Source organism: Saccopteryx bilineata, chromosome 1 (genome assembly GCF_036850765.1).
Source record: "Saccopteryx bilineata isolate mSacBil1 chromosome 1, mSacBil1_pri_phased_curated, whole genome shotgun sequence".
Lineage (NCBI taxonomy): Eukaryota > Metazoa > Chordata > Mammalia > Chiroptera > Emballonuridae > Saccopteryx > Saccopteryx bilineata.
In genome coordinates, this window is record NC_089490.1 from 93,549,337 (window position 1) to 93,575,671 (window position 26,335).

The following is a 26,335-nucleotide window of genomic DNA, read 5'->3' on the forward strand; positions in this document are numbered from 1 at the left end:
ACAGTACTTTTTTTCCCAGCGTGTGTCTGGAACTCGCAGAAGAAGAGGCTCCTTGGAGTCAGGGGCTGCTTCCACAGAATGGGCACAGTGCGTGTTCTGTAAAAGACATTTGTTTCTTAAGTGGAAAAGATGGGGGCTGGGACAGAAGTAATTCTGATTTGGAAGGGGGCCCTCCCCCTGGAGTTAAAGGCTAGGTTTCACAGTTCCATTGTGTAGCCTTGGGCAATGCCTTCTTTCTGCACCTCAGTTTCCTTATCTATAAAGTTGATGAAGTGCCCACCACCTTTTTTTATCTCACTAATAACTATGAAAGCGGAAGAAAGGGGGGATAGAGGGGTGATCTGGAGACATGACCCTGCACAGGGTCTCTAGGCTCAGTTCCCTGTTGTGCTGAATGATCTGGGGGTTGCTCCCCACATATGACCCCCTCAGATAGGACAGGAGCCATCTGCCAGGTCAGGCAGGAGACCCTAGTATAGTGTCATGAAGAGAAGTGGGGGTCTTAGTGACTGGGGTGACTTGTAAGGGTGAGCTCATTCCTCCCCTGGGTCCCAGCAGAGCTGCCTGAGCCCAGGCCTAGGAAAAAGCTGGAATGACCCTCATCCATCTTTCCCTTTAAGTTCAGAATCGTCACCTCAGGATGTCCTTCCCCGTTGCTGACAGACATCCATCTGCTGCAGCTTTATGGCCGCGTGGGGAACCCATTAAACCCCTGCCAGCCTCTGACATGGAAGCCCAGATTCCTCTTGGCAGGTGTCACCTTGGGAAGCCGAGAGCGGGGAAGGAGGGAGACAGAGCCGCAGCCGTGAGAATAGTGCTGGGTTCACATTAATAATACCAACACCCATTGTGATTCTAGCCCTCCCTGTGTGCCATGCTAAGTGTTCTATGTGCATTAACTCATTGAAACCCTGAGACAACCTGTGTGGAACAGACTACTGTTAGCCCTATCTGTAAATGCAGAGATGGAGGCACAGAGCAGTGAAGTGACTTGCCCAAGGACACACAACTCAGCAGTGGTAGAGCCTAGTGCTCAGCCTGGGCAGCCTGTATCCTGAGTGCCCACTCCACTGTGCCCTACAGCCTCCTCCATAGGTGGCAGGGTTCAGGACAGAGATGCCAGAGCAAGGGTGGGTGCCCTGGTGGGCCTGAAGAAGGACAAGGACACCAAGAGAATTCTAGTCAGCTAGCATGACAGAAGGTTCCCTACAGGGGGGTGGGCACCTCTAGAAGTAACTCAGTCAGTATATAACCACGGTGATGGTGGCTGTGATAATAACAGCACTTGGTGTTTACACAGCTCTCCGCGCTCTATGTTTCTACATTCATTCAGTAAATGCAGTCAGGAAACGTTGAACATGTGCTCTGTGCTGGGCAAACAATGAACAGCACAGATACGGGCCTTGCCCTCGTGGCGAGCAAACAAACAAAGAGGGGAATAGACACCAAGGGCAATCCCGGTGTGGGCTTTGTTGATAGGATTGAAAAATCCACCCATCAAACCTTTCTCTCTGAGTGGCTGCAAAGTAAGCCAGGGGCGTTTGGAAAATTAAGGTCATTTCCAGGAGGATGGGGCAATGGTTTTGTAAGGGAGAGGGAGAACCAGAGACAACTTTCTCTCTTACTCGGCTCATGGGTACCCCTTACCAGTGTTTATCAATTCTGCCTTCTTTGGCCCCCAAATGTTCTTATTAGCTCTTTTCTTTACCAACCTGTTCACAGGACAACAAAGTCAGTAAGAATATGCCACAGGCAGAGACCTTCCTTGCTTCTGTAATTGGACTAATGACTTGGCTCAGCCCCTCTGCTTACAAGAGTTGAAAACAGCAGGGAATGCTGTCGACAAGGTTTGACACATGCAGGATGCAAGTACCTGCAAACTAGTGTTGATTTGCCAGTGAAAACTCTCCTCCCTCCCAAGTGCTAGAGTCCTGAGATGCACAGCTGAGTACTGTAAGTATCTCTGACCCACAGCATTGCCAAAGGCTTATTCTTGTTCACCCGAAGTCACTAAAACCAGGCAGCATTCAATCATTAGAGTTTGAAGTCTATTCCTGCACAGAAAAATAAGTATAGAAGCATTCTGTATATAATAAATATGACAGCTCAATCCATTATATCAGTTTAATTTTTAAAATAATTTCAAAGCAGCCATGGCCGGTTGGCTCAGTGGGAATGTCAGCCAGGCATATGAGTGTTCATTTGCCTTCATGGTTTGCAGTCACTGGAAATGCATATCCAGGCCATTCCAAGGCATATGTAAAAGTCAGGCACCACCCGTACGTACACTAGAATAGTATTGGGCAACAAAAAGGAAGGAAGTGCTTATCCAGGAATCTTGAAAACATCATGCTAAGTGAAAGAAACCAGTCATAAAAGGTCTCAAATGTATGATTCCACTTATATGAAATTTCCAGAATATGCAAATCCATAGAGACAGAGAGTAGACCATTGGCTGCCAGGGACTGCAGGAGTGAATGGGGAACGACCGGCAATGGGTACGGGGTGATAAAAAAGGTTCTGAGATGAGATAATAATGATAATAGTGGCACAACCCTGTTACTATACTGCAAACACGGTGCTGTACACTTTAAAGGGGGTGAATTTTATGGGTACATGAATTGTATCTTAATAAGGCTGTTATTTTTTTAAAAAAAGGCACTGTCACTGCAGCTGTGATAGATCAGATCTCGCTGAATTAAATCAAAAGTTATGAAAGATTTACAGGATAAAAAACCAGGCAGCATTCAATCATTAGAGTTTGAAGTCTATTCCTGCACAGGAAAATAAGTATAGAAGCATTCTGTATATAATAAATATGACAGCTCAATCCATTATATCAGTTTAATTTTTAAAATAATTTCAAAGCAGCCATGGCTGGTTGGCTCAGTGGGAATGTCAGCCAGGCATATGAATGTCCTGGGTTCAATTCCCAGTCAGGGCACACAGGAGAACCAACCATCTGTTTCTCCACCCCTGCCTCTCCTTTCTCTCTCTCTCTCTCTCTCCCTCCCTCCCTCTTCTCCTCCTATAGCCATGGCTCAATTGGTTTAAGTGAGTGGCCCTGGTGTTGAGGATGGCTCCATGGCCTCCACCTCAAGTGCTAAAAATATCAGCCCCAGGTGGCAGAGCATCCCCCATAGGGGGCTTGCCGGGTGAATCCCGGACAGGGTGCATATGGGAGTCTGTCTCTTTGCCTTCCCTCCTCTCACTTAATAAAAAATTTTAAAAAAGTATTAAAGTAATTTCAAAGCAGATTTTACAACACATAGTACAAAAAGGAAAGCTTTAAAAAAAGTAAAAACAATGTCCATAAACTGTATCAGATGGCTATTTGGGTTTGGGGGGAATGATTTTAAGTGCATATTAGTTCAGATCACCTCCAGAGAATTTCTGGATAGGATCCAGCTCTATGTAGCACATATTTGATATACAAACTTCAAGATAACCTTAATTGCTGGTGTGCCCATTCCCACTTACAGATGATGCAGTGGAGACCCTGAGAGGTTAAGAAACTTGCCCGAGGGTACCCCAATAGGAGGTGACACCAAGAGTATTTAAACTCAAGTCTGTCAGCTTCAAAGCCTGCATTCGCTCTTCCTCCTTATTCTATGGCATTCCACAAATAGAGATTCTCTGAATCAGAGGAAATACTTCCCTTTGTTTATAGCTCCAAAGAAGAAGTATTTTTTTCCTATGCAACACCAACAAGAGTATTGCTATTATTATTTAGCTATTTTCTGACGTCACTAAGAAGAGGAACACTAATTTCCCACAGTGGGACCATCTGACTTGTAAAGGGGGCTTTTCTCCATCTAGAAATGGAGCTGGAACAAGACTGGCATAAAGGAATATTGCAATGGAAAACCAAGGGTTTTGGAATCCATGGCTGTATATGTCCATGAGATTCAGGGTGGTCTTTGGCACTTTGGGTCATTCGGACCCTCCCAGAAACACCATTTCACTGAGGATGTTGTCTGACTTGTGATAGGGCACCCAGGAGAATCTCATGGGAGATGGGCTGGCAGCCTGAACCTGTCTGAGCCATAAACATCACACGGACAAGAACAAGAAAAGCATATTTGCAGACAAATATTGCCATTTTATTGGTTTGTTTATCTTTGACTATTCTGTTTCCCAAGGAAACAGGAAATGTAAGAGAAAAGAATGTTTGTATTTTGGTAGGGCGGGTTATAGTTTGATTTATCTAAATATGCTACCAGTATTTTCCCAAGAAACACTAAAAGTAAGCAGAGGTGATGCAGTGGGTTCGGAGGTGGGATTCTAAGGGCAGAGACGTCAGATTTGGCTGAGACCACAGACCTCATTTGCAAATGTCTCCTGGGCCCCTCCTGTGTGCCAAACCTGGTATAGGGTAGACACACGAATGGAGAAGGCTGGTGGGATCTCGATCTTGGGCACCTGGTGGGTGGTGAGACCATTGACTGAGATCGGGACACAGGAAGAGGAGAAAGCATTTTTGATGGGAGTTCATGAGGTCACTTGGAAATGTTGAGTTGCAGGTGATGGCGGGACCACCTGGGGGCCAAGTTCAGGGGGCAGGTATGTAATTCAGGAGAGGCCTGAAGGTTCAATGATGACCAGTGGACACAGCACGCACAGTCTTGCGAGGAGGTCACACATTTGTCCGGCAATCGCACATTTAAAACGTAAGTTTTTAAATGGCAGCCATGCTAAGAAGGAGAAAGAGGCGAGCAGGCATGACCTAGGCTGGGAGATGAGAGCCAGGTTCTTGGGGAAGTGACGCGGGAGCTGTGATCTGAAGCCAGGGTAGGAGAAGCAGGACAGCCTTCCAGGCACCGAGGACAGGCTGGTATCCCAAAGGCCTTGTAGCCAGAGAGAACAGAGCTAGCATCAGGGCCAGAAAGCAAGCCATACACCAGGGACAGAGAGGCTGATGGGGAGCCGTAGGTGGGATGGGGCTGGGGAAGAAGGCAGGGACCGATCACACGGAGCCCTGTGAGCTGTGGGGAGGGAGTCTCTCCCGACATTGTTTTCTCTGTATACGTTTCAGTCATCTAGGTGGTATTTATAGGTTTGACACAACATGAAAGGATTGGAAAGGACTGTCAAAGGTCATCTTGTCCTTCCCTTCAGGGGCATCCTTACGTGCAATGCTTAAATTCCAAGGAGACTCTGTCAGGTGCCGCATACCAAAGTTAAGGTTTGTCAAGCGGCTGTCAGGAAATCTCTGTTCTCTCTTTTGAATGAATCTTTTTAAATGCCTATAACAAACCCCATCACCCGCTGCCCCATTTCTGTCAAAGGCATCATCCCACTTCCTGCTTACCACCTGGGCATCGGGCTTCCTTCCCCAAATCTCTCCCCTTCCTACATCCAAGAAGAGACTGCGTCTTGTTGATCGGCCTTTGACTTCCCCTACCCACGCTGGTCACCATTTCCCTGAGATTGAGGCAATAGCAACCAGTATGGGTTGCCACCTTATTACGTGCCAGACCTTAGACATACTCTAACTCAATTTAAGTCTCTCCAATTTAAGCAGTGACCAGTTAGTAACTAACATCTATTATAATGTCGATTTCTCAAGTGACCTTCACTGGTAAGAAATTGAGTCACAGAGCGGTCAATGGCCAGTCCAATTGTTCATAACCATCGGTGTTGGAACTGGATGTGAACTCTGGGAGTCCTTTTGGCTCCAGAGCTCATAATGCTCCCCTGAGCTGTGAACTACTTGGCTATTACTGTAACCCATCCAGCCCCAATGAGTCTGCTGGCCTCCACCCACCTATTTGAATGGAATGAAATGAGTGGACACCGTCCTGAGCACGTGGGAAGCACATGGCAGGGGTGAGCATGATCATACAGAAGCAGAAGAGTGGGCTGTGCTGGCAGCGTGGTGGGCTCTGTGCGGTGGCTCTGGCCAAATCCTAGCTCCTCCACTTTCTTGCAGAGTGATCCTAGGCAAGACACTTTACCTCTCTTGGCCTTTATGTCCTTGTATGTAGACATAAGAAGGGATAAAAATAGGAGCTACCTCATAGAAGTGTCAAGAGATTTAAATGAGGCACTATATATAAAGTATTTAGCGCTGAGCCTGGTACAATGTAAATGCTCTAAAAGTCAGGGCTGCTGTTACCACAGCATCCAGAAGAGTCTCCCTAAACCCTGTTTGCATGCATCTACCCTCTGCATTCATCTCTTCGATGGCTGCCCAATACCCACAGAATATAGCCCATAATCTTACTTGGCATAGGGGCCCTCCAAGCTTGGAACCATATTTCCACCTGAATGCCTACTGATCACCCAACAAACCTTCCACTTAAACCAACTTTAACAATTCCTTGTCCCTAAATTCTTTCTGGTTCTTTCTGTTTGCACAAGACATGTCTCCCTGTCATGGGAGGCCAGGTCTAACACCCATCCAACAAATTTACTGCTTACATGGTGCCTACAGTATGCTGGGCCTGGATGGCCTGCAGATACAATGGTAAACTAAACCAGCAGAACACATGATTTTGTCAGAGCACCTACAGTGGAATGGAGAGATGAACACAAAGGAAAAATATATGTAATTACAAATGGTGGCTAGTGCTAGGAAGGGTATGATAGAGAAGGTAACAGGAAGAACCTACTTTATTTGTTTATTTTATTAAAGTTATTTGGGTGATGTTGGTTAAGAAGATTATATAAGTTTCGAGTAGTAAGTATTTTAGACCAGTGGCCAGGGAAGCACTCTCTGTGGACAGGGCATTTCAACTGAGACCTCACTATGAGAAAGGATTGACCTGGAAAGTGTTATGAAGAGTCTTTCAGAGAATGTGAGCAGCGTGTGCAAAGGCCCTGTGGCTGGAGGAAGTGTGGCTTATTCCATAAAGAACTGAAAGGCCTCAAGGGTTGAAACAGCACTGGTAGGCAGTAGTTGGGATGGGGAGAGGGGAGGAACACAAGACGAAACAGAGAGGTTGGCAAGAACTAATCAGGCAGAATCTTGCAGGCATGGAACACAGGCCAGCTCCTCCTACAAATCTTCTCAATTTCTTCCCAATTTCTTTAGTCCTTGATTTCCTCCTCCAGCCTCTTTCAGGCCTTGCCTTCTCTAGCAATTAGCCAGGACCAGACACTGTTCATATTTAAATCTCTAGAAAGTCTTGAATGTCAAGGAAATGGCCTCCTTCATTGGAAAGCGGCACCAGACCACTCAGGTCCCAGCTCTCCAACCTTATGGCTTGGAGATAAGGGTGATACCATGCTGGTCTGGGCTCATACTGGACTGACTCCAACCCCCCAGGAGAACACCCAGCATGAGCACTAGGCCACCCCCACTTATTTTGATCTCTTGAGAGCCTTGCAAGGAGCCCTTATCGGAGTGGGGATCTCTGGTTTCAAAAATCGATCTGCCCCTCTGGTGCCATTGGACAGCACTGAACTCGGGAGCAGCCAGCGGCATGTGAGTGGGGACAGGAACCTGTGAGAAACTGGTGCAGGGCTCGCCGTCCCCAGGGGAACCAATAAAGCTATTGTTGGGAAGGGAAGAGAGAAAATAGCCGACAAGATGTTTTTTGTTCTCTGTGACCTGTGTTCGGGAAGGGGCTGGTACGCTGCAAATGGGGAGGGCCCTTGAAACCCATTTGATCAGCTTGGGAAGGGAAAGGGGGAGAAGACAGGGGGGCCAGTGGAGAAGCTCCATCGTTCCTTAACTGTCTGACCTATTCTTGTGACTCCTGATTACACGGAGCAGGGGAAGCATGCTAACATACTATATGAAGTACCTAGAACTATGCCTGGCTCTTACAAGCCGCTCAGTAAATGTAGCTGTTCTTGGCCTGAGAGGTGATGTGGGGACTGGACTCCCCGAGAGTGCAGTAATACCTGGCGCCCCCTTTCCTTTCCTGAGTTCTAACAACTGACTTTAGTGACCTATCAGAACATCTCTCCAAGTTCTGCAGATTCTCCCTTTGAAAAGCTCTTGAGACCTGGCCTCGATGAATTAAGACATTAGTTTATAGGGATATGGGTACAGATATGTAGTGCTTGTGGTGGCAGAGAGAGAGAGAGAGAACCACGCAAATGTCCCTTAATAGAAAATCGGCTGAAGAATTGCAGCACCTATGTCCTGTGGATGTTGTGAAGCTACTAAAACTATTGGGTTCAGCGTGTAGGTACTGCACTGATGTAGGAGAGGGGGGAGCGCCTGCTGAGTTATTTAGTGAAAAGAGCCAGTTTTGAAAACACAAATATCCACTTCGACAATGTTTGCAGAGACTGAGCACGATGAATGATGAGCAGGAACACACCCCAGACACACCAGGCAGGTGAGATCAGTCTGCCTGGCTGGGAAGTGGTGAGAAATATAAGGGGGAGAAAAATGGACTCTGGCAAATTTAGGGGGAAAAATGAATGAGTAATGTTAAATGAGAAGATAGGTGTAAAATTTTATGCCTAAGATGACTGCAGAATATCCCATTTTGTAATTGGCCACATAAATGAGGTTTGTAAAGTAATGTGGATCAATGCGCCGAGTTGATTAGATGATGCAGTTGTGGGCAGTCCTCATCTGGAATTTCCATGGTCATTTGAAAAGTCTTTCAATTTTTTTAAGTTTCCCTTAAGAAAAGAAACAAGAAAAACCCTTGGGAGCTTCCCCCTGGGTTGGGGTCCCTCCCAACCCAGGCCCAAGCAGTGACACTTCATGTTGGTTTCATCAGTTCCACACTGGTCTCTGGCCCTTCTGTCTCTCCTGATATAATTCGTCTTGCAGCTGGCAGGTCGCATTCCTATGTCCCCCTGGGTCATCGAAGCCACATACACTCTTCCCTTGAGCTTTGAAGGCCCCCAGTCACCTGGCCCCAAATTGCCACCTCCTTCTCCTCAACACCAACCCAGAGCTTTGCCAGATGGTTCCAAAAAGAATGCTATTCTCAATGAATCAACATAATAAAGGAAATGGCAGAGGAAATTTTCTCCTACTCTCAGAAAAATACATTGCTTCAGACAAATTTTCAAACTGCTTGCTTTGAAATATCTTACTGTAAATTCTCAGAATTTTCTGGATTGACTTTCTGTGTTCTGTCAACCCAGATAACAATTTCTTCTCCCCCCACTTCTGACAATCATGCACCTCTTGGATTTTATTTAAGAATGCTGGAGAAGGGCACTCAGTGAAAATATATGTTATTTAGCAATCATGTCCAAAATGGATTTATTGCAGATAAACTCATATTAAGTGTCATCAGATGAATCCTTCCTGAGAGTCTTTGCTCATTAGAGCCCATGAAGACTCTAAACACCCACCTTGGGAAAACACAGTACTCTGCCTCATTCACCCCCTCAAGGAATACTGAGCCCCTGTAGCCACCCACAACCCACTCATCCTCTAGCATCTTTCCCAGGACCTGCCTTCCCTGTGGAGACTTGCTCATCACTCCACCCACTCCAGCTTACCAGCTATGGGGCCCTGTGTGCCCTTGCATTGTACAGCCCATCTCTGCAGGTCAAGGAATCGTGTCTCAATCTTCTGTGCGTCGTGCCCAGCACACAACACAGAGCCAGCCACACAGTTCTCCCTCCAGGAGCATTCCCTGAATTGATTTGATATTTGATTGATCGTTGTGATCAGGGGAAAGCATGTACTGCACCCCAGGTATTCATGTGGTCCCCAGACGAGGGTGCCTTCACAGAGAGAGTACCTGATGGAGAGTCAAAACACGCAACCTTGGCTTCTGGTTCTGCTAACATGTGGCATGAACACAATCACTTCACTCTTTGAGCTTCTGTTCCTAGGAAGACACGTGAATTACCGTATTTTTTGCTCCTTTAGACACACCTGACCATAAGACACACCTAGGGTTTTAAGGAGGAAAATAAAGAAAAAAATCTTCTGAACCAAATGCTGTGTTAAAATGTTTAATAAGCCCTGGCCAGTTGGCTCAGTGCTGGAGCGTCGACCTGGCATGCAGAGGTCCCGGGTTCGATTCCCGGCCAGGGCACACAGGAGAAGCGCCCATCTGCTTCTCCACCCCTCCCCCTCTCCTTCCTCTCTGTCTCTCTCTTCCCCTCCCACAGCCGAATCTCCATTGGAGCAAAGATGGCCCGGGCGCTGGGGATGGCTCCTTGGCCTCTGCCTCAGGCGCTGGAGTGGCTCTGGTCGCAGCGGAGTGACGCCCCCCGGAGGGGCAGAGATCGCCCCCTGGTGGCAGAGCGTCGCCCCCTGGTGGGCGTGCCGGGTGGATCCCGGTCGGGTGCATGCGGGAATCTGTCTGACTGTCTCTCCCCATTTTCAGCTTCAGAAAAAAAAAAAAAATACAAAAAAAAATAAAATAAAATATTTAATAAAATACCATATTTTTTGCTTCATAAGACACACGGGCATATCCCCCTCCACTTTTTTGGGGGAAAAAGTGTGTCTTACAGAGCAAAAAATACAGTAGTTTCCAATGGTTGCTCTAACAAATTTAGCGACTTCAAAGAACATCCCTTTATTAGCTCACAGTTGTGTAGATCTGAAGTCCAGGATAGCAGGTCCTCTGCAGAGGGCCTCATGAACGCTAGGTGCCAGCACCCTGCCTTCTCCTCTGGAGCTCAAGATTCTCCTCCAGGCTTGTTCTCTGTATTGATGGACTTCAGTACTTTGTGGCCAGAGGTCTGAGGTCGCCATTTCCTCGTTGGCTATCAGCCAGGGGCTGCCTTCCCCTCCTGGAGGCTGCCCACATTCCTTCTCCCATGGCCGCCTCCATCTCAAAGCAGGAGGGGTGTGTTGAGTCTTCCTCATTCTTCGAATTTCTCTGTCTTCCTCTTCTGCTACCAGCCTGAGAAAGTTCTCTCCTTCTAAAGGCTCGTGTGATTTGATTATGCCCTTCCAACACAATCACCTTATTTTAAGGTAATCTGTGCCATATAACAGAACGATCATTATGTGATGTACAACAATCTCAGCACATCCACAGGCTCCAGGGATTCTGTGGGACATCTTGGGGAGCATTCCTAGAAATTCTACCTGCCACAACATGGCACTGTGGAGACTAGGCAAGACTCTTGCTAAGGTTCCTTCAGATCAAAATTGCCAGCTTTTAACCACTTTTGGTGTAACCCCCCAGATTTCCCTTTGTTGGACCTCAGTTCTCTTCGTCCCATACCACCAGATGCTGCCAGACCGGAGACTCTGCTCTCCTTCCTCCATCATTCTGCCTCCCTTCATCTCCTCCTCACCCTACAAAGTTAGAGTTAGCGCCTTCCTTCACTCAGTTCCACTCTGCACTTTGAGTTTGAACCTCCACATGGTGGTAAGCAGCTTCCTTAGTTTGTTTCTTCTCCCCTCGGCGATCCTGAGTTGGGTACTATTATCCCCACTTTGCAGATTAAAGAACTAAGGTTTAGAGAGGTTAAATATCTAGCCCAAGATTAAACAGAGAGTAAACTTAACCCCAACCCCCATGTTCTTTCCAGTACCCGTCAGTGTGTGGGGAAACAATCGGGCTGGGAGGGGTGGCGGAGAGGAGAGAACAGACTCATATTCCTTGATATCAAACTCCACCTTAAAATGAGAAGGAGATGAAGCTCTACTAGTGACCAGTGGACTGCTGGAGTCTAGGGTCTGTGAGTGGATGGCTGTGTGTGGCGATTCTGCCTGGGAACAAAAGCCACTTGGTACAAATGTATCCTTTCATTCCACTTCAGATCCCCGGGGTTGGTAAATCCTAAGACTTTCAACCTCACATGTTGGGAGCTCTTTCCCTAATTATGAGAGCATTAAGTCAGTACAACCACTTTGGAAAGCAATTTGGCAAGATCTAGCAAAACTGAGATGAGCATTGCCCCAATTCAGCAATTCTGCTCCTGCACATGTACCCTGGAGAAGCTTCCCAACATGGGCATAGAAAAGTATGTTTAAGAGTATTTGTACTAGTATTATTTATAATTGCACAAGTGTAAGTGACCTAAATGTTCAGCAGCAGGAAATGGACACATAGTAATGTGTTCCTAACATGGAATCCTATGCAGCAGTTGAAAATGAATCAGAGTTGGCCCTGGCCAGTTGACTCAGCAGTAGAGTGTCAGCCCAGCATGTGGAAGTTCCGAGTTCGATACCCGACCAGGGCACACAGGAAAAGCGCCCATTTGCTTCTCCACCCTTCCCCCTCTCCTTCCTCTCTTCCCTTCCCGTGGCCAAGGCCCCATTGGCTCAAAGTTGCCCTGGCACTGAGGATGGCTCCATGGCCTCCACCTCAGGTGCTAGAATAGCTCCAGTTGCAGTGGAGCAATGCCCCAGAGGGGCTGAGCATCACCCCCTGGTAGGCATGCCGGGTGTATTCTGGTCGGACGCATGCAGAAGTCTGTCTGCCATCCCCCACTTCTCACTTTGGAAAAATACAAACAAGCAAAAAAATGAATCAGAATTATATATATCAACATACATGAATCTCACAAACATAATGTACCCAAAAAGGGTGTACAATAATAGATTCTTTTGACACCGCTTACATAAAGTTTGAAAATATGTAGTATATATTGCTTGGGAGTCACCCATAATATATAGTTAAATATGAACACATGCAAATGAATAATAAACACAGAATTCAAATAATGGATACCTCTGAGATAAGAGAATAGGGAATGTGAGAAAAAAAGAAGCATATCCAGTGCTTCAACTATTTAGGCAATGGCTTATTTCTTAAGTGATATCCATAATATTGCTCTTAAGTCTTTATTTGTATGTGAAATATGTCCTAATAACTATTAAACTGACAAGTCATTACCAGCAGGAACATGTTACCACATAACATTAACTGGAAAGAACAGAAAATTGAATATGCACAGTACTCCTAATTTTGTAAGAACAGAAAAATCAGAAGAGAACATATAAATTTCTTTAAAAAGAAGAATACTATTGGAGAGCAGGAGGCCTGAGCAAGGGAGGTGAAGAGATAAAGAAAAAATAAAATAAAATAAAAACCCACCTCATGGACACGGACAACAGTGTTGTGATTGGTAGGGAAGGGGGAGGTGGGGGACGGTGTAGGGGCCAAATGGTGATGGACGGAGACTGGACTTGGTGGGTGAACACACAGTGTGGTGTACAGGTGATGTGTTGTAGAATTGGGCACCTGAAACCTGAGTGATTATGTTAACTAGTGTCACCCCAATAAAAAAAAGAAGAAGAATACCAGCAGCTAATACACAAAAACTGTTAAAGGTCTGAAGGTGATTTGTATCCTCTTTATATACAACTACATAGCACTTTTATATTTTCCAAACTGTTTATAGTGTGTACATATTGCTTCTGGAATCAAATTTAAATTTTGACCTTTTTTTTTAAGACGCACTTATTAATTCTAGACACCAGGAAATGGTGTATTTTAGCCTGAATAAGGGGGAAGTTTTCTATTCAGCAGCTGCTGCAGGAAGATCTGAGACCTAAAAGCTAACAGACCCAAGTTTAAGTCCAGCTTCACCCCTTCCTAGCAGCTGCTTTGAGTCTTAATATTCCCGTCTGTGAAATTAATAGAAATACCTTCTCTATGAGACTAAATTTCGGGTGATGAGCATGTGTTACTACTATACACAGATACTGTATCACAGAATTGTACGCTTGAAACTTATATATCCTTATTAACCAATGTCATCCCAATGTGTTAACTAAAAAGTATCTTTCCTGCTTGCCTCATGGGGCCATTTCAGGGGTAATGAGGGTGACGGGGGTAATGAGTGATGAGGACCATAGATGTGAGGTCACATAGATGTGGCCCATCGCGGACCCTTCCTTAGCGGTCACAGCAGCCTCTCCATGTCAGACTAGGTATCGGTCTTGCTCAGAGGGCTGACTGAAGCACAGATTCCGTGTCAAGTGCTCTTCCCAGACCAGGCAGTGTTCTGGAAGCTGGAGATGCAACAGGGAGCCAACCAGGCCAGGCTACTGCCCTCCCGGGTGTAACTGAAGATCACGCAGGGCAGCCGCTCAGCACAGTGCCCTACAGGGTGTGCTCAATAAACGCTCGTGCCCACAGTGAGCATGCCCCTATTATGGGGAAACATCACAGCCTGGCCTGGGGAGGGCTTGGGGGAGAGAATGAGAATTTCTAGGTATTTGAAGGTTTTGAGGGAAATGACAGAAGGCAGAGCTGTAACATGAATAACAGAGCTGCCCTCACTGAGTACTTACAATGTGCTTCACATGCCGTAACTCATATCATTCTCAGCAACCCTATGGGATGAGTACTCATCATGCCATTTTATAGATGAGGAAACTGAGGCACAGATCCATGTAGCAGCTTGTCAAAAGCCACACAGTCAGGATGTGAAACTGATTGATTTATTTCCCTCTACCATCTCTCCAGATTGGTGGGTGTCCCAGGCAGACTGGCTTTAAGGGCTTGAGCTTCCTTCAGAAGCCAGAAGTGTTGGCGTTTCGGGTGTCTTGACTCACGCAGTAGGATGACCTCCTGTCAGAGCGTTCTTGCGGGGCTTCCTGGTAGTATCAGGGGACTGACTCCTGTGTAGCACAGAGCCTTGGAGGAGATGCTCTGGGACGTAACCAGTGACCCCTCTGCTCTCTTTCAGCTCGCAGCCCCGCACTTCCCTGTGGTGGTCAAGCTGGGACACGCCCACGCCGGGATGGGAAAGGTAGGAGAACAGCTCCTATACTCACCTTAACACTCGGGCAGCTTCCAGGAGGCCAGCCACCCTCTCTCTGTCCCCCACCAGCCCCACCTTAGCCCACCTGCCCAGAACAATGTTAGAGAAGCCCTCTCCTTCCCAGCCCACCTTCCTCTCAGCTCCCCTAGCATGGAACCTCTCTCCAGCCCAGGCCCCACTCGCCCAAACCCAGCCAGCATGGCTAATTGTTTCCTATGGTTGTGGCTTCAGGGTAATGAATGTAAAGCATTTTGTAAGCAGTGATTCCCTTGTACCTTCACCATCTCCATGGCTACGCTGTAAGCTTCTGTCTTTATCGCTTGCAGGGCTAACACCTAGAACAGGGGTCCGCAAACTTTTTACACAGGGGGTCAGTTCTTTGTCCCTCAGACCATTGGAGGGCCGGACTATAAAAAAAACTATGAACAAATTCCTATGCACACTGCACATATCTTATTTTAAAGTAAAAAAAAACAAAACGGGAAGAAATACAATATTTAAAATAAAGAACAAGTAAATTTAAATCAACAAACTGACCAGTATTTCAATGGGAACTATGCTCCTCTCACTGACCACCAATGAAAGAAGTGCCCCTTCCAGAAGTGCGGCAGGGGCCGGATAAATGGCCTCAGGGGGCCGCATGTGGCCCGCGGGCCGTAGTTTGGGGACCCCTGACCTAGAAGGTGGCGAATGCATCTGGCTCCATGGAGGAAGTCCCTGGAGTCAGTCAGCTTCTGCAAAAGTAAATGATGTTTTATACAGTCACTGCTGACATATTGGTCAGAATGCTTCAGTTGCAAATGGAGAAACCCAACTCAGTTTTGGGGGAGAGAGGGAGATATTTCATTGGTTCAAGTTTTCAGGAAATCTGAAATAGTTCTTGGTAGACTAGGACAGGGCTGGATCCAGGAGCTCTGACGATGTGGTCTGAGTGCAGTGCTCTGTATCTCTTGACTCTGTCCATCTCTACTTGGTGTTTCTTCAGATAGTCAGCACAGCTATGGGTGGCCCACCAGCATCTCTATCTCTGGTCTCATGGGGGGACATTGACTAGCCTTGCCTGGGTTCCTGTGCCCACCCCTAACAAGCATGGAGATGTATTCAGCCCCACTCAAAACATATGGATCAGAGTCTCCAGAGGAATGGACATCTACTCCTAAGAAAGGGGGGTAGGGAAGTGGGGGGTGTGGGAAGGGGCGGCTGCCTCTCAAACTTCTGGCACAAATAGGACCCCATGAGAGCATGTGGATCTCAGTGCCTGCCACCCGCACTGGAGGGACCTGAGTCCAAGCATGAGGCCCAACACGCGGGGTCCAAGATAAAGGACAGCAGGACCCAGTAGAAACCTTGTCCGGAGAAGGCCCACCCAGCCATGAATAATCGGGCACTTTGCATCTTGGGTCTTCCCTGCCCTCTCTGCCTTCTGCGTCATGACTTCCCACCTAAATCCATTCCCTGCAGGCAGCAAAGAATGGCCAGAGCCCGGCACAACCCCAGCTCTGATCTTTGTATGAACTTGAGCAAGTTGCCATCTAACTTCCCTTAGCCTCCTCCTCTGTGGAAAGATGGCTAATAACCACCCCTCCATACACATCTCCCTAAAAAGTACACATCATGAGGACAGGAGCTTTCCCCTGCTTGCCTGCGGCTATGCCCTGTAACAGCCCCTGGTGCACAGTGGCCCCTCAGGTTGTTGGTGACATGGATGGATGAGTGAACTCCTGTTCAGATACAACCCTGCGTCTGTTCCCCACGGCCTCTCCTCCCAACGCCTCAGATACACTGAGGCTGCCCTCCCTGTGTTCCCCAATAACTCCTAACCCAGCAGGCACATTTCAGTCCACCTCTAAATCGACCTCTCTGTATCATTTAAAGCTGCCGCCATCCCTTCTGTCCCAAAGGGACAGAAACTTTCTCCAGTGAGCTCTCCTGGCTCTCCTCCTCTCTCTGTCTCTCTGACCACTTCTTCAGTTTCCTTCAGGGGCCTTTCTTCCTGTTCCACTTTTAACTGTCTATTCTATCAGCACATGCTGTCTGAGTGTTCATCTATTCCCCTGTCTTCAGCAGCATCTACACGCCGACAGCCAGCCCCAATCGCATTTCCTATCCAGAGCATCAGGCTCTTATACCCAGTTCCTTCCTCCACCTCTTCACCTTGTCTCCCATGAAAACCTCAGACTCTCAACATCCCAGGCCAGGCCCATGATACTCCCAGACAGCCTGCTCCCCCTCCTCGTCCTCCTCCTCCTCCTCCTCATCCTCCTCCTTCTCCTCCTCCTCCTCCTCCTGTGATCATATCAGGAGCAGAAACCACCAATCCTCCCATTGTCTCAAAACATAAATCTGGGAGTCATCTCCACTCCTCCTCCCCATCCCAATGGTCATCTAGCCTGGCCACTTGCCCATCATTAATGTTTCTCAAGCTTGTCCCTTTCTTTCCACCCCCTGCCACCATGTTGGACAATTCTGATAAAGTTAGAGGGTTCCCAAGAATTAAATTCGGTTTCTAAAGTTTAACATAATCCAAGGCAGGAAATAAAAGGAAGGAAATACTTAAAGAGACTGACACATGGTCAGGGTGGGGGGAGGCGGGCACCTCTGAGGAACTCAGACCCAAGAGGGACTCCCAAAGTGTGCAAAGGAGAACACATCTCCAAGGATTGAGGGTGTCACCAGCCAGAAAAAACCGAGGTTCACAAAAATGCTGAGATCAAGGGAAAAGGGCTTTTCTCTTTCTGTGTGGAATAAGAAAACTATCAGGAATGGTCTGGACATGCCGAGTGGGCAGATGATGTCACGTTCATGGCTGAAAGGGAGAGTAGCAAAATTGGTACCTTCTGTGATAGTTCCAGCTTCTCTCAGGAAGGGGGGCTGCCTGGAGTCAAGCAGAGCGAGCATTCTGAGGACGAAACTGGCAAGGAGGCTATCGATGAACTAACTCCGTGTTGCTGGAACTTCACCTAGGGCCCTGGGGGTGACATCACGAACCCATCCTCAATTACATTTTGCTCCTTTTTTCATATATATTGATCGGTCCCTACTCTGTGCTGAGAATCAGAGGATGAATAGGACCCAGTCCCTGCTCTCAAGGAATTGGGGAGACAGTCACATAAATAATTAAGCATAATGTGTGTTGCAGGTCTGGTGGAAGGCTGAGTAAGGCGTATGGGAATTGAAGGAAGAGGGTTTTCATGTGGATTGAAGGAAGGAGCTTAATTCCAGCAAGGGCAAGGAAAGATGGGAAAAAAACGTCCGCATCGGGGGAGCAGACGGTGGTTTGGTGTGCCTGGTAATGTGAGGAGTTCTAAAACACAAGAAAGACCTGAAAAGAGGACTGCTACCCTCTTATGTTGAGATGAGAACAGTAGGTGTCACCGGGCACAGAAATCAGATACTATGCAGTTTGGGGAGCACTTAGGCAGGAGTTAATCATGGGGAACACCATGAGCTCTTTAGAAATCAAACTAGACCAGTGGTTCCTAGGTGGGAGGAATGATTCTGCCCACCGCCAGGAGGCATTGGCCGTGCTTACAAGCAATCTTGGTTGTCACAGCTGGGGTGGGAGAGGTTCTACGGGCATCTGGCATCTATGGGTGGAGGCCAAGGATGACACTGACCACCTTCCAGTGCCTAAGATTATGCAACCCCAATGTCAGCAGTGTCAAGGTTGAGAAACCCTGAAGAAAATGAATTTTATTTTCTTTTCCCTTTGTTGAAAGTTTTGCTAGACTATAAACCAGAGGAAGCATTAGTTTATTATAGAGCTCAACATGCTTCAAAGTCAGTTCCAAAGAATTATAATTATAGTTATAGGTTTGGAAAACTCTGCGTTAACATAAATTTTATTGCAAAACTTCTCAGAGTCATAAATTTTGTTCATATACATTATAGGGATAACAGAACCTGAGAAAGTGAGCAGAATTTCCCAAGTGTCCCTGACCTCAGAGATTCTGACCGTTTCTTTAATGAGATGCTTGTCCTTTCATTAATTTGTGAAAACTCTTTGCATATTAGGCACATTAATCCTTTGTCATACTTTGCAACTGTTTTTCTCCATTTGATAACTAGTTACATGTTCATGTTATTATTCACTGTTTAACCATTAAGAAAATGTTTTAATGCAGTCAGATGTTTCCATCTTTGGGAGGCCTTATGTTATAGTTGAAAGGGGCATGAATTTGAATCCAGATTACTCTATCTATCTGGTGTAAGACCATAGGTAAATTACTTAGCCTCTCCCCATCTTAGTTTCTTCTTATGTAAAATGGAGATAATAATAGGATTAATATCATAAGCTGTTTGTGAGGATTAAGAGACATTATGCATATCAAGCTCAATGCCTGAAACATAGTGGACATTCAATCAATATCAGCAGTCATTATGATTAAGAATGTTCAGACCTACTCCTAGGGCCCAAAATCCAACTGACGTCAATAAGGGAGATATGACTAAGCAACAGCATCTGTCAGAGACTTTATTTCGTTTGGCTACAAGTTCAGTATGAGTCAGATGAGTAAGAAGTAGCCAAAACCTCTAATACATAAATACCCAATAAATAGATGAAAATGGGCTCAATTTTCATTACTCATTAGGGAAATGCAAATTAAAACCACAATGAGATGCCACTATAGAACCACCAGAATAGTTATAATTAGAAAGATTAATAACACTAAGTGTTGGTGATGACATGGAAAAGCTGGAACACACACACACAATGTTAGTGAAAGTGTGAATTGGTACAATTGCTTTGGACTACAGCTTGATATTATCCACTGAGCTGAAGTCACACAGAAGTTCTTTTAGGTGTGCTTAGCCTAAATGCACGCATGTGTGCACCGGTGTTTATGGCACCTTGTTCATAATTGCCAAAACCCAGATCTAGCCTCTGTGTCCATTAATAATAAATATCTACATAAATTACAGCATATTCAGACAAATGGAAAATGTTCAACGATGAAGACAAATGAGCTACAACTATATATAACAACATCCATGAATCTCATACACACCAGTGTCAGATACAAAAGAATTCCTATTTATATGATTCCATTTATACAAAATCAGAAAACCACAGTGTTAAGTGGGATAAACATTTAGGCGATAACATTTTTTTTTAAAGCAAGAACGTTGTTGCCATAAAAGTATGGGCGTTGTCTTCGTGAGGGGGGAAAGAGTGCCAATTGGGATGAGGCAAAAGAGGGTGAAGGTACAGTTCTTGACTCGGGTGTTATGTGGATGTTCACTTTGTGATAGCTCACTGAACTGTCATTTCTATACCATGCAATTCTTTGTTATAGTTGAAAAGGGCAAGAATGTTCTAATTTGAAGTAAAATAAGGCTTGAAGAATGTCACCCACTCTTAGGACATATTAATGGAGATCTAATTAATACTTAGAGCATGCACTGGTCAGTCCATGGCCAGAAGATTGTATTGGGTTCTGAGCTGAACATCAGTCCTGGGTGTTTGAGAGAGGCATTGGCAAACGAGGACGTTCAGGGAAATTTGAACTGAACAGAAGGAAAGAGGCATCTAGCCTGGAAGGGCTAAGGACCGTGTCACCAGCATCTTCAGAAGCGTGGAGAACTGTCATGGAAAGATAGACTGGACTGATTCTACACAGCATCTAGCAGGCAAAGCTGGGAGCAAATTTAGGGTGAAATGAATGTCAGTCGTGTTGCAGGAGCAACTTTCTGGCAATCAGAGGTGAGCACTGATGGAACGGACAGCCCTTTAGGTAGGAGATTCTCATCAATGCAGACAGAGTTTAGTAACAATGAATATTTAATGGACAGTTTCAAGAGAATCTAAGCATTGTGTGAGATTCTTAGCCTGAGATGTTTGAACCTCCTGTAACTGAGACAAATCTATGGATGTGGTATGAATGTTTTTGGGAAGAAGAGGGTCCACAAGTTGTTTGCGGTTTTTTTCCAGCTTTTCACAGGGGGCCTGTGACCCTCCCAAAAGTTAAGATATCATGGAGATGATCCCTACATTATGTGAAAGAATGAAAATCCATGGTTTTAATCAATACTAAGAGCAGCCCATTGAAAAGAATAGCATAAAATTAAGTTACTGTCATCAGATAAGAAGTCAAGTTCAAGGCCAACTGCCAGTGTAGTGTGGGAGAAAGTTTGTAGAATCTGGAGTTAGGTTTTTTGGTTTGAATCTGGGTTTACCATTTACTAGTAGTATGTCCTTAGGCAAATTGCCTCATCACTCTGTGCCTCAATTTCCTCATCTCTAATTTGGACACAATACTCTCTCTCTGGAGGTTGTAATGATGACAGAATAAATCAGTCAAGGTTTCAGAAGGTGCCTGGTAAATGCTTAGTGACTGGGCATTTTTAAATCCACCGCAAATATAAATGCTCTGATTATGTGACTGCTTATCTCAACAGCGTCCCTGGAAGAGAGGGTGATAACAAACTGACCCCCCCCCCCCCCCGGGAGTCACCTTATCCTTATTTCAGACATTCAGGATCTGAGTCCCAGCATCTCACTTAGAAGATAAGCACGTAAGGCCTGGGGAGGAAAAGGGTCCTTGCACAGAAGGGGAGCATCTCCAAAAACAAGACAGGAAGGGAAAGAAGGACCTTGGAGATCATTTAGCCCCATTCGAGATAAGAACAGTAATAATAATAACCACCACAGTAGTATTAAATGCTAATGCTCTCCAGGGTTTACTCAATGCGGGCTTTGCGCTCAGGGCTTTCTTTATACATACTCATCACTGAGTGCAATCCTCAGAACCACCCTAAGAGGAAGATACTATTGGAATCCTCACTTAACCGATGAGGAAACTGAGGCACAGGGAGGAAGTGGTGGAGTTGGGGTACAAGCAGTCAGATGCTAGTCCCTGAACTAAGAGAGGTGAAGGGCATATTCATAGTCACGGGTTAATGAGCCCAGACCCAGATAGCCTAACACTTCTCCCTGCATGCCCAGGGTTTGTTGTCCTGAAAGGAGCCTGGAGTGGTGAATGACAGGGTTGAGTCACCCCTGCAGACAGCCTGTCTGTTCTGGGAGGCCGAAGTGGCAGCTCCGACACACGATGTTTCCACCAGCCCAGGCGTCTTGCACACCCCTGCTTGGTCAGGGCTGCCGCTGTCATCAGCTATGGGTGACCTGGACTCCGGTCCTTTCTCTCAGGCTGACTCACTCAAGGAGATTTCCTGGCACCATCGCTTCTTAAGTGGGAGTAGGTAGCCCAATAGCATGGCTAGGGAGAGGGAGGGCTAGAAAATGAGCAAATGGAGGAATGGAGCCCAGGGGAGCCGTTAAGAAATCAAAGCTTCCCCAGCATCTGGGAGCCTGCCAGAGAGGAGCGTCACTCTGTTTAATGCTCAGCAGAAGCCAAGGCAAGTGAGAGCAAGGGAGAGGCTCCAGCCTGCAAGGTGTTCCAGGGAGGCCGTGGTCAAGGTCCCCGCCAAACTGAAGAAGAGGAAGGGACCCACACCCACTCCACTGCCCTCCCTCTCAGCTCCCGCCTCCTACGTGTCCTCTCTCATCTTCCCTGCCACTCTGTTTAGATGACTACGGTCCTCATTTTTTTCTCTGCTTCTCTTGAGCTAAGTGAGCCCTTGGGAGGGGAATCTATCCATCTTTTACACCTTAATGAAAATTTTAGGTACTGTGCTCCCTTCTCAGCGATTCCAGTGCGTGGATTTTGTAGTACACATTCATCCACTCGCTAAAGTTTGTTTGTGACCCTCAAAATCAATTCTCACCCCTGTTCATGGTCAGTCACAGATGTGTGCAGAGCAGCAAATAACTGGAGTCACCCAACAGGCAGAGTTTCCGTGGTCGGACAGGTGTGCCCTGCCTTCCGGTTCCAGCCCCCCAGTGATTTTCAACCTTTGTTTCTCATGCACTCATAAACTAATTACTAAAGAAAAAGGGGCTCTGACCTCTTCTTCTTTAGTAACTAATTTATTTGTGCCATGAGATGAAAATGGTTGTATTTAGTCAGGGGCCTGACCTTAGTAATTAGTGTGTATTTGTGCCATAAAAAAAAAGGTTGAAAATATAAACAAGTGTCCTCTTCTCATTCCACAGAGTGCCACACTTGCACATTCTTGTGCTTTCTGTTGGTGGTTTCATCGTATACAATACCCCCCAGGTATAGTGCTAAAGTTGCTGTCTAGAGTTTCTAAGGGCAAGAAAGCTGTGATGAGCCTCATGGAGAAAATATGGGTGTTAGATAGAAGCTTTGCTCAGGCATGAGTTACAGTGCTGTTGGCTGTGAGTGCGATGTTAATGGCTCAACAATATATATTAAATAAAGTGCCTTTGAACAGAAACAGTATATTTTAAACATAGTCTTTAAAAAACAGAAACACAGAATAAAGTTAGGTGTTGACTGGTCGATGAAAATGTTGTGACCAGAGGCTTAAAGGAACCTAGCCCTGTCTTTCCCTTAGAAGCAATGACTCAATATTCATTAATTCAGTGTTTGCTGAATCAACTTTGTGAGCACGTGTGTGCGTGTGCACATGTGTGTGTATACTATTTGTACGGTCAATATAAGAAATAACCAAATCCATAGAGAATTTTTGTAAGACTTTAGTTGAGCCAAACGGATGGCAATGCCAGGGAGCAAAAGTCTCAAATGCTGCAGAGAATGAGTTTTGCAAAATCTGTTACACGTGTGGAATGAAGGAGGGAAAGTAAGGCAGAGTGTGTGGAGGTGGCAGAAAGCAAGGCAGGCTCAGGTTACAGGAGAGTTAGAAAGATTATATGCTCTCTTAAGCAGTGGTCCCCAACCTTTTTTGGGCCACGGACCCGTTTAATGTCAGAAAATATTTTCATGGACCGGCCTTTAGGGTGGGACGGATAAATGTATCAAGTGACCGAGACAAGCGTCAAGAGTGAGTCTTAGACAGATGTAACAGAGAGAATCTGATCATTTTTTTAAAATAAAACATCGGCCCTGGCCGGTTAGCTCAGTGGTAAAGTGTTGGCCTGGCGTGCAGGAGTCCTGGGTTCGATTCCCGGCCAGGGCACACAGGAGAGGCGCCCATCTGCTTCTCCACCCCTCCCCCTCTCCTTCCTCTCTGTCTCTCTCTTCCCCTCCCACAGCCGAGGCTCCATTGGAGAAAAAAAAAAGTTGGCCCGGGCGCTGAGGATGGCTCCATGGCCTCTGCCTCAGGCGCTAGAATGGCTCTGGTTGCAACAGAGTGGTGCCCCAGATGGGCAGAGCATCGCCCCCTGGTGGGCGTGCCGGGTGGATCCTGGTTGGGCGCATGCGGGAGTCTGTCTGACTGCCTCCCTGTTTCCAACTTCAGGAAGATACAAAAAATAATAATAATAAAAATAAATAAGAAATAAAACATTGTTTAGACTTAAATATAAATTAACGGAAATAATGTAAGTTATTTACTCTTTCTCTGCGGACCGGTACCAAATGGCCCATAGACCGGTACCGGTTGCAGCCCGGGGGTTGGGAACCACTGCTCTTAAGGGTGGTTACACCTTTTCCTCGGAAGGGTCTGGAAAAGAGAATTACTTCTGGCATTTCAGAAGGGTGTTAACCTAAATGCACAAGAACAATGAGCAGGATTTAGTTAAACCTTTTACCAAGGGGGTTAGGCCTGGGGCATGACTGTCCACCAGGACCTGCCCAGTTAGGAATTAATGATCAGATTACCCTGTGAGGTTACTTTCAGTCACTGAACTTGTTCAAACCCCTTTTTCCATTCATAGTACATAGAGGTGCGTGCGCATGTGTGTGTATGTGTGTGTGTACATCACACACATAGTCTATAAAGAATCCTAAAGATCTCAAAATGTCATGATTCTGAGCAGAAAAAAGCAAACTAAAAGAGTCATTTTATGACTCTGCCTTGCCTGATGTTTGTCATTTGAAGGCAAATCACCTAGATTGTTAATCTGTTTTTCTTATAAGGGTCGAGGGCTAAGATCTCTTAGAACTGGCCTTTGGTTTAAGGCTAAGTACCGGCAGTACTTTCCCTGCCAGTTCCCACATCCTTGTACCATCCTTGGTTCCCTGGAAAGGGCGCTGGTCTGGGTTCAGAGACCTGGGTCGGACTGCCAGCCCCATGCTCTGTGCGGCCAGCAGTATCCACGTGGGCAAGTCATTTAAGCATAAATACAGAGCGTCAAGTATACAAATATGCATGATTTTCCTTACCCAGTGACATCAAGCAGCCAGTGACATTTAAGCATGCATTAAAATGTATGAGAGGTGGGTTGGTAAAGCAAAGAAGACGAGCTTTGGACTTGGACCTCCCCGGGTTCCGATCTGGGCTCTGCCCTTTGCCAGCACTATGACCTTGAGCGAACTCCATAACTTCTCCAGGGTAACTCAAATCAGATGAAGTGGGATGAACAAAGGAATAGAAGGAGGGCATTAACAATTCCTGAACACACCTCACCAGGATGCATGTCTTACACATCTCCTCTAACCTTGAGAGGGTTCTTTTGCCCACGGTCACAGGTAACTCCTGGAAAGGGGATCCAAACCCAGGTCACTGGTCCTTCAGCCCTTGTCTTCCTGCTGCCTGGGACATTTGGGAATGCCCCGGTGGAATCATTTCTTCCCATTATAAGGCGACCAGCCAATTTTAATTGGAGAGTTGATTTATAAAGAATTTCGCAGGGCTCCACCCAAGAAATTTGTCAGTACCTTGGAGACCAGGCTGACCTTTGCATATGAACCGCTCTTGTTTGGTGGACTGACCTCACCCCAGGCCTGAAGCCAAGACTGAGAATGCCAGCGAATGAGAGGAAGAAAAAAAAGACGATCGCCCCTGGCCTGTGTTTCAAACAGGGTGTGCAGCCCCACCACCTACGAGTCCCATTTCATCCAGAGGGACAGCATTCATCTGACAGACTCATCTGGAAAGAATAAAGGACCTGATCTTGTGGGCACTGACCACACGACACTTCCGTAAACAACAGAATATTTTTGAACTGGCACACGTTGGGAAGGAGTTTGGTTTCCTGAAACAAGCAGAGGCCACCTGCCTCACCGGGGCCACAGCGCAGGGCAGCCCCCGCCGTGCTTCCTGGAAGGGACAGCAGCCACTCCTCTGGCTCCTTGGAGGGAGCTCCATGTGGGGGCAGCTGGCATGGCTGCTGACAGGTGACAGTGGCAGGGTTGTCTGTGGGGAAAGCCAGAGACGGATTGTTACATTTTGGAGTGCACATGTGTGCGTGCATGCGGGTGTACGCATGTTTCAGGACAGGGTGAGCAGACTTCTGAAACACAATTATCAGCAGCGTCTTCTAGTAAACAAGGCACTCTGGCAGGCCCTGTCCCTTGCCTCGTCTCCTGGCCTCCCGCCTGGGAATCCTGCACACAAACACCCAGTCCTGCAGGAGGAGGCAGGGAGATGGATGCAAGGGAGACACTGTGGTGGGACCGCGAGGGCATTTCAGGCTTTCCCGGGTCATGACATTCACTCCGTCATAAGTGGTTGTGCTTAAGAGGATTCTGTGGGTTCAGTGGAAGAGGCTGCGAACAGCTGAAGAGAAGAGCCTGGGGCCCCCAGGTTCGGATTCACAAAGCCTGAGGGCGGCCAGCCTGGGAGCCTGCATTTCTAGCAAGGTCCCAGGTGATGTCAGTGCTGCTAGTCCACGTCAGCACGCCATGCTGGCCACACTGGCCAGGGGTCGGCACCCTTTTCCTGTACAGAGTCAGATGATATATCCTTTAGGCTTCCAGGCCAGACGGTCCCTGTTGCAACCACTTGACCCCAGCAT

The 26,335-nt window shown here is 46.7% G+C and overlaps 1 protein-coding gene across 1 annotated transcript in view; it reads left to right on the forward strand.

Moving 5' to 3' along the window:
• SYN3 (synapsin III) overlaps positions 1–26,335 on the forward strand; it is a 443,069-nt gene that overhangs the window by 344,078 nt on the left and 72,656 nt on the right. The window contains exon 7 of the mRNA XM_066259929.1: positions 14,536–14,598. Within this exon, the coding sequence (XP_066116026.1) occupies positions 14,536–14,598 (63 nt within the window). The remainder of the gene's footprint in view (positions 1–14,535; positions 14,599–26,335) is intronic.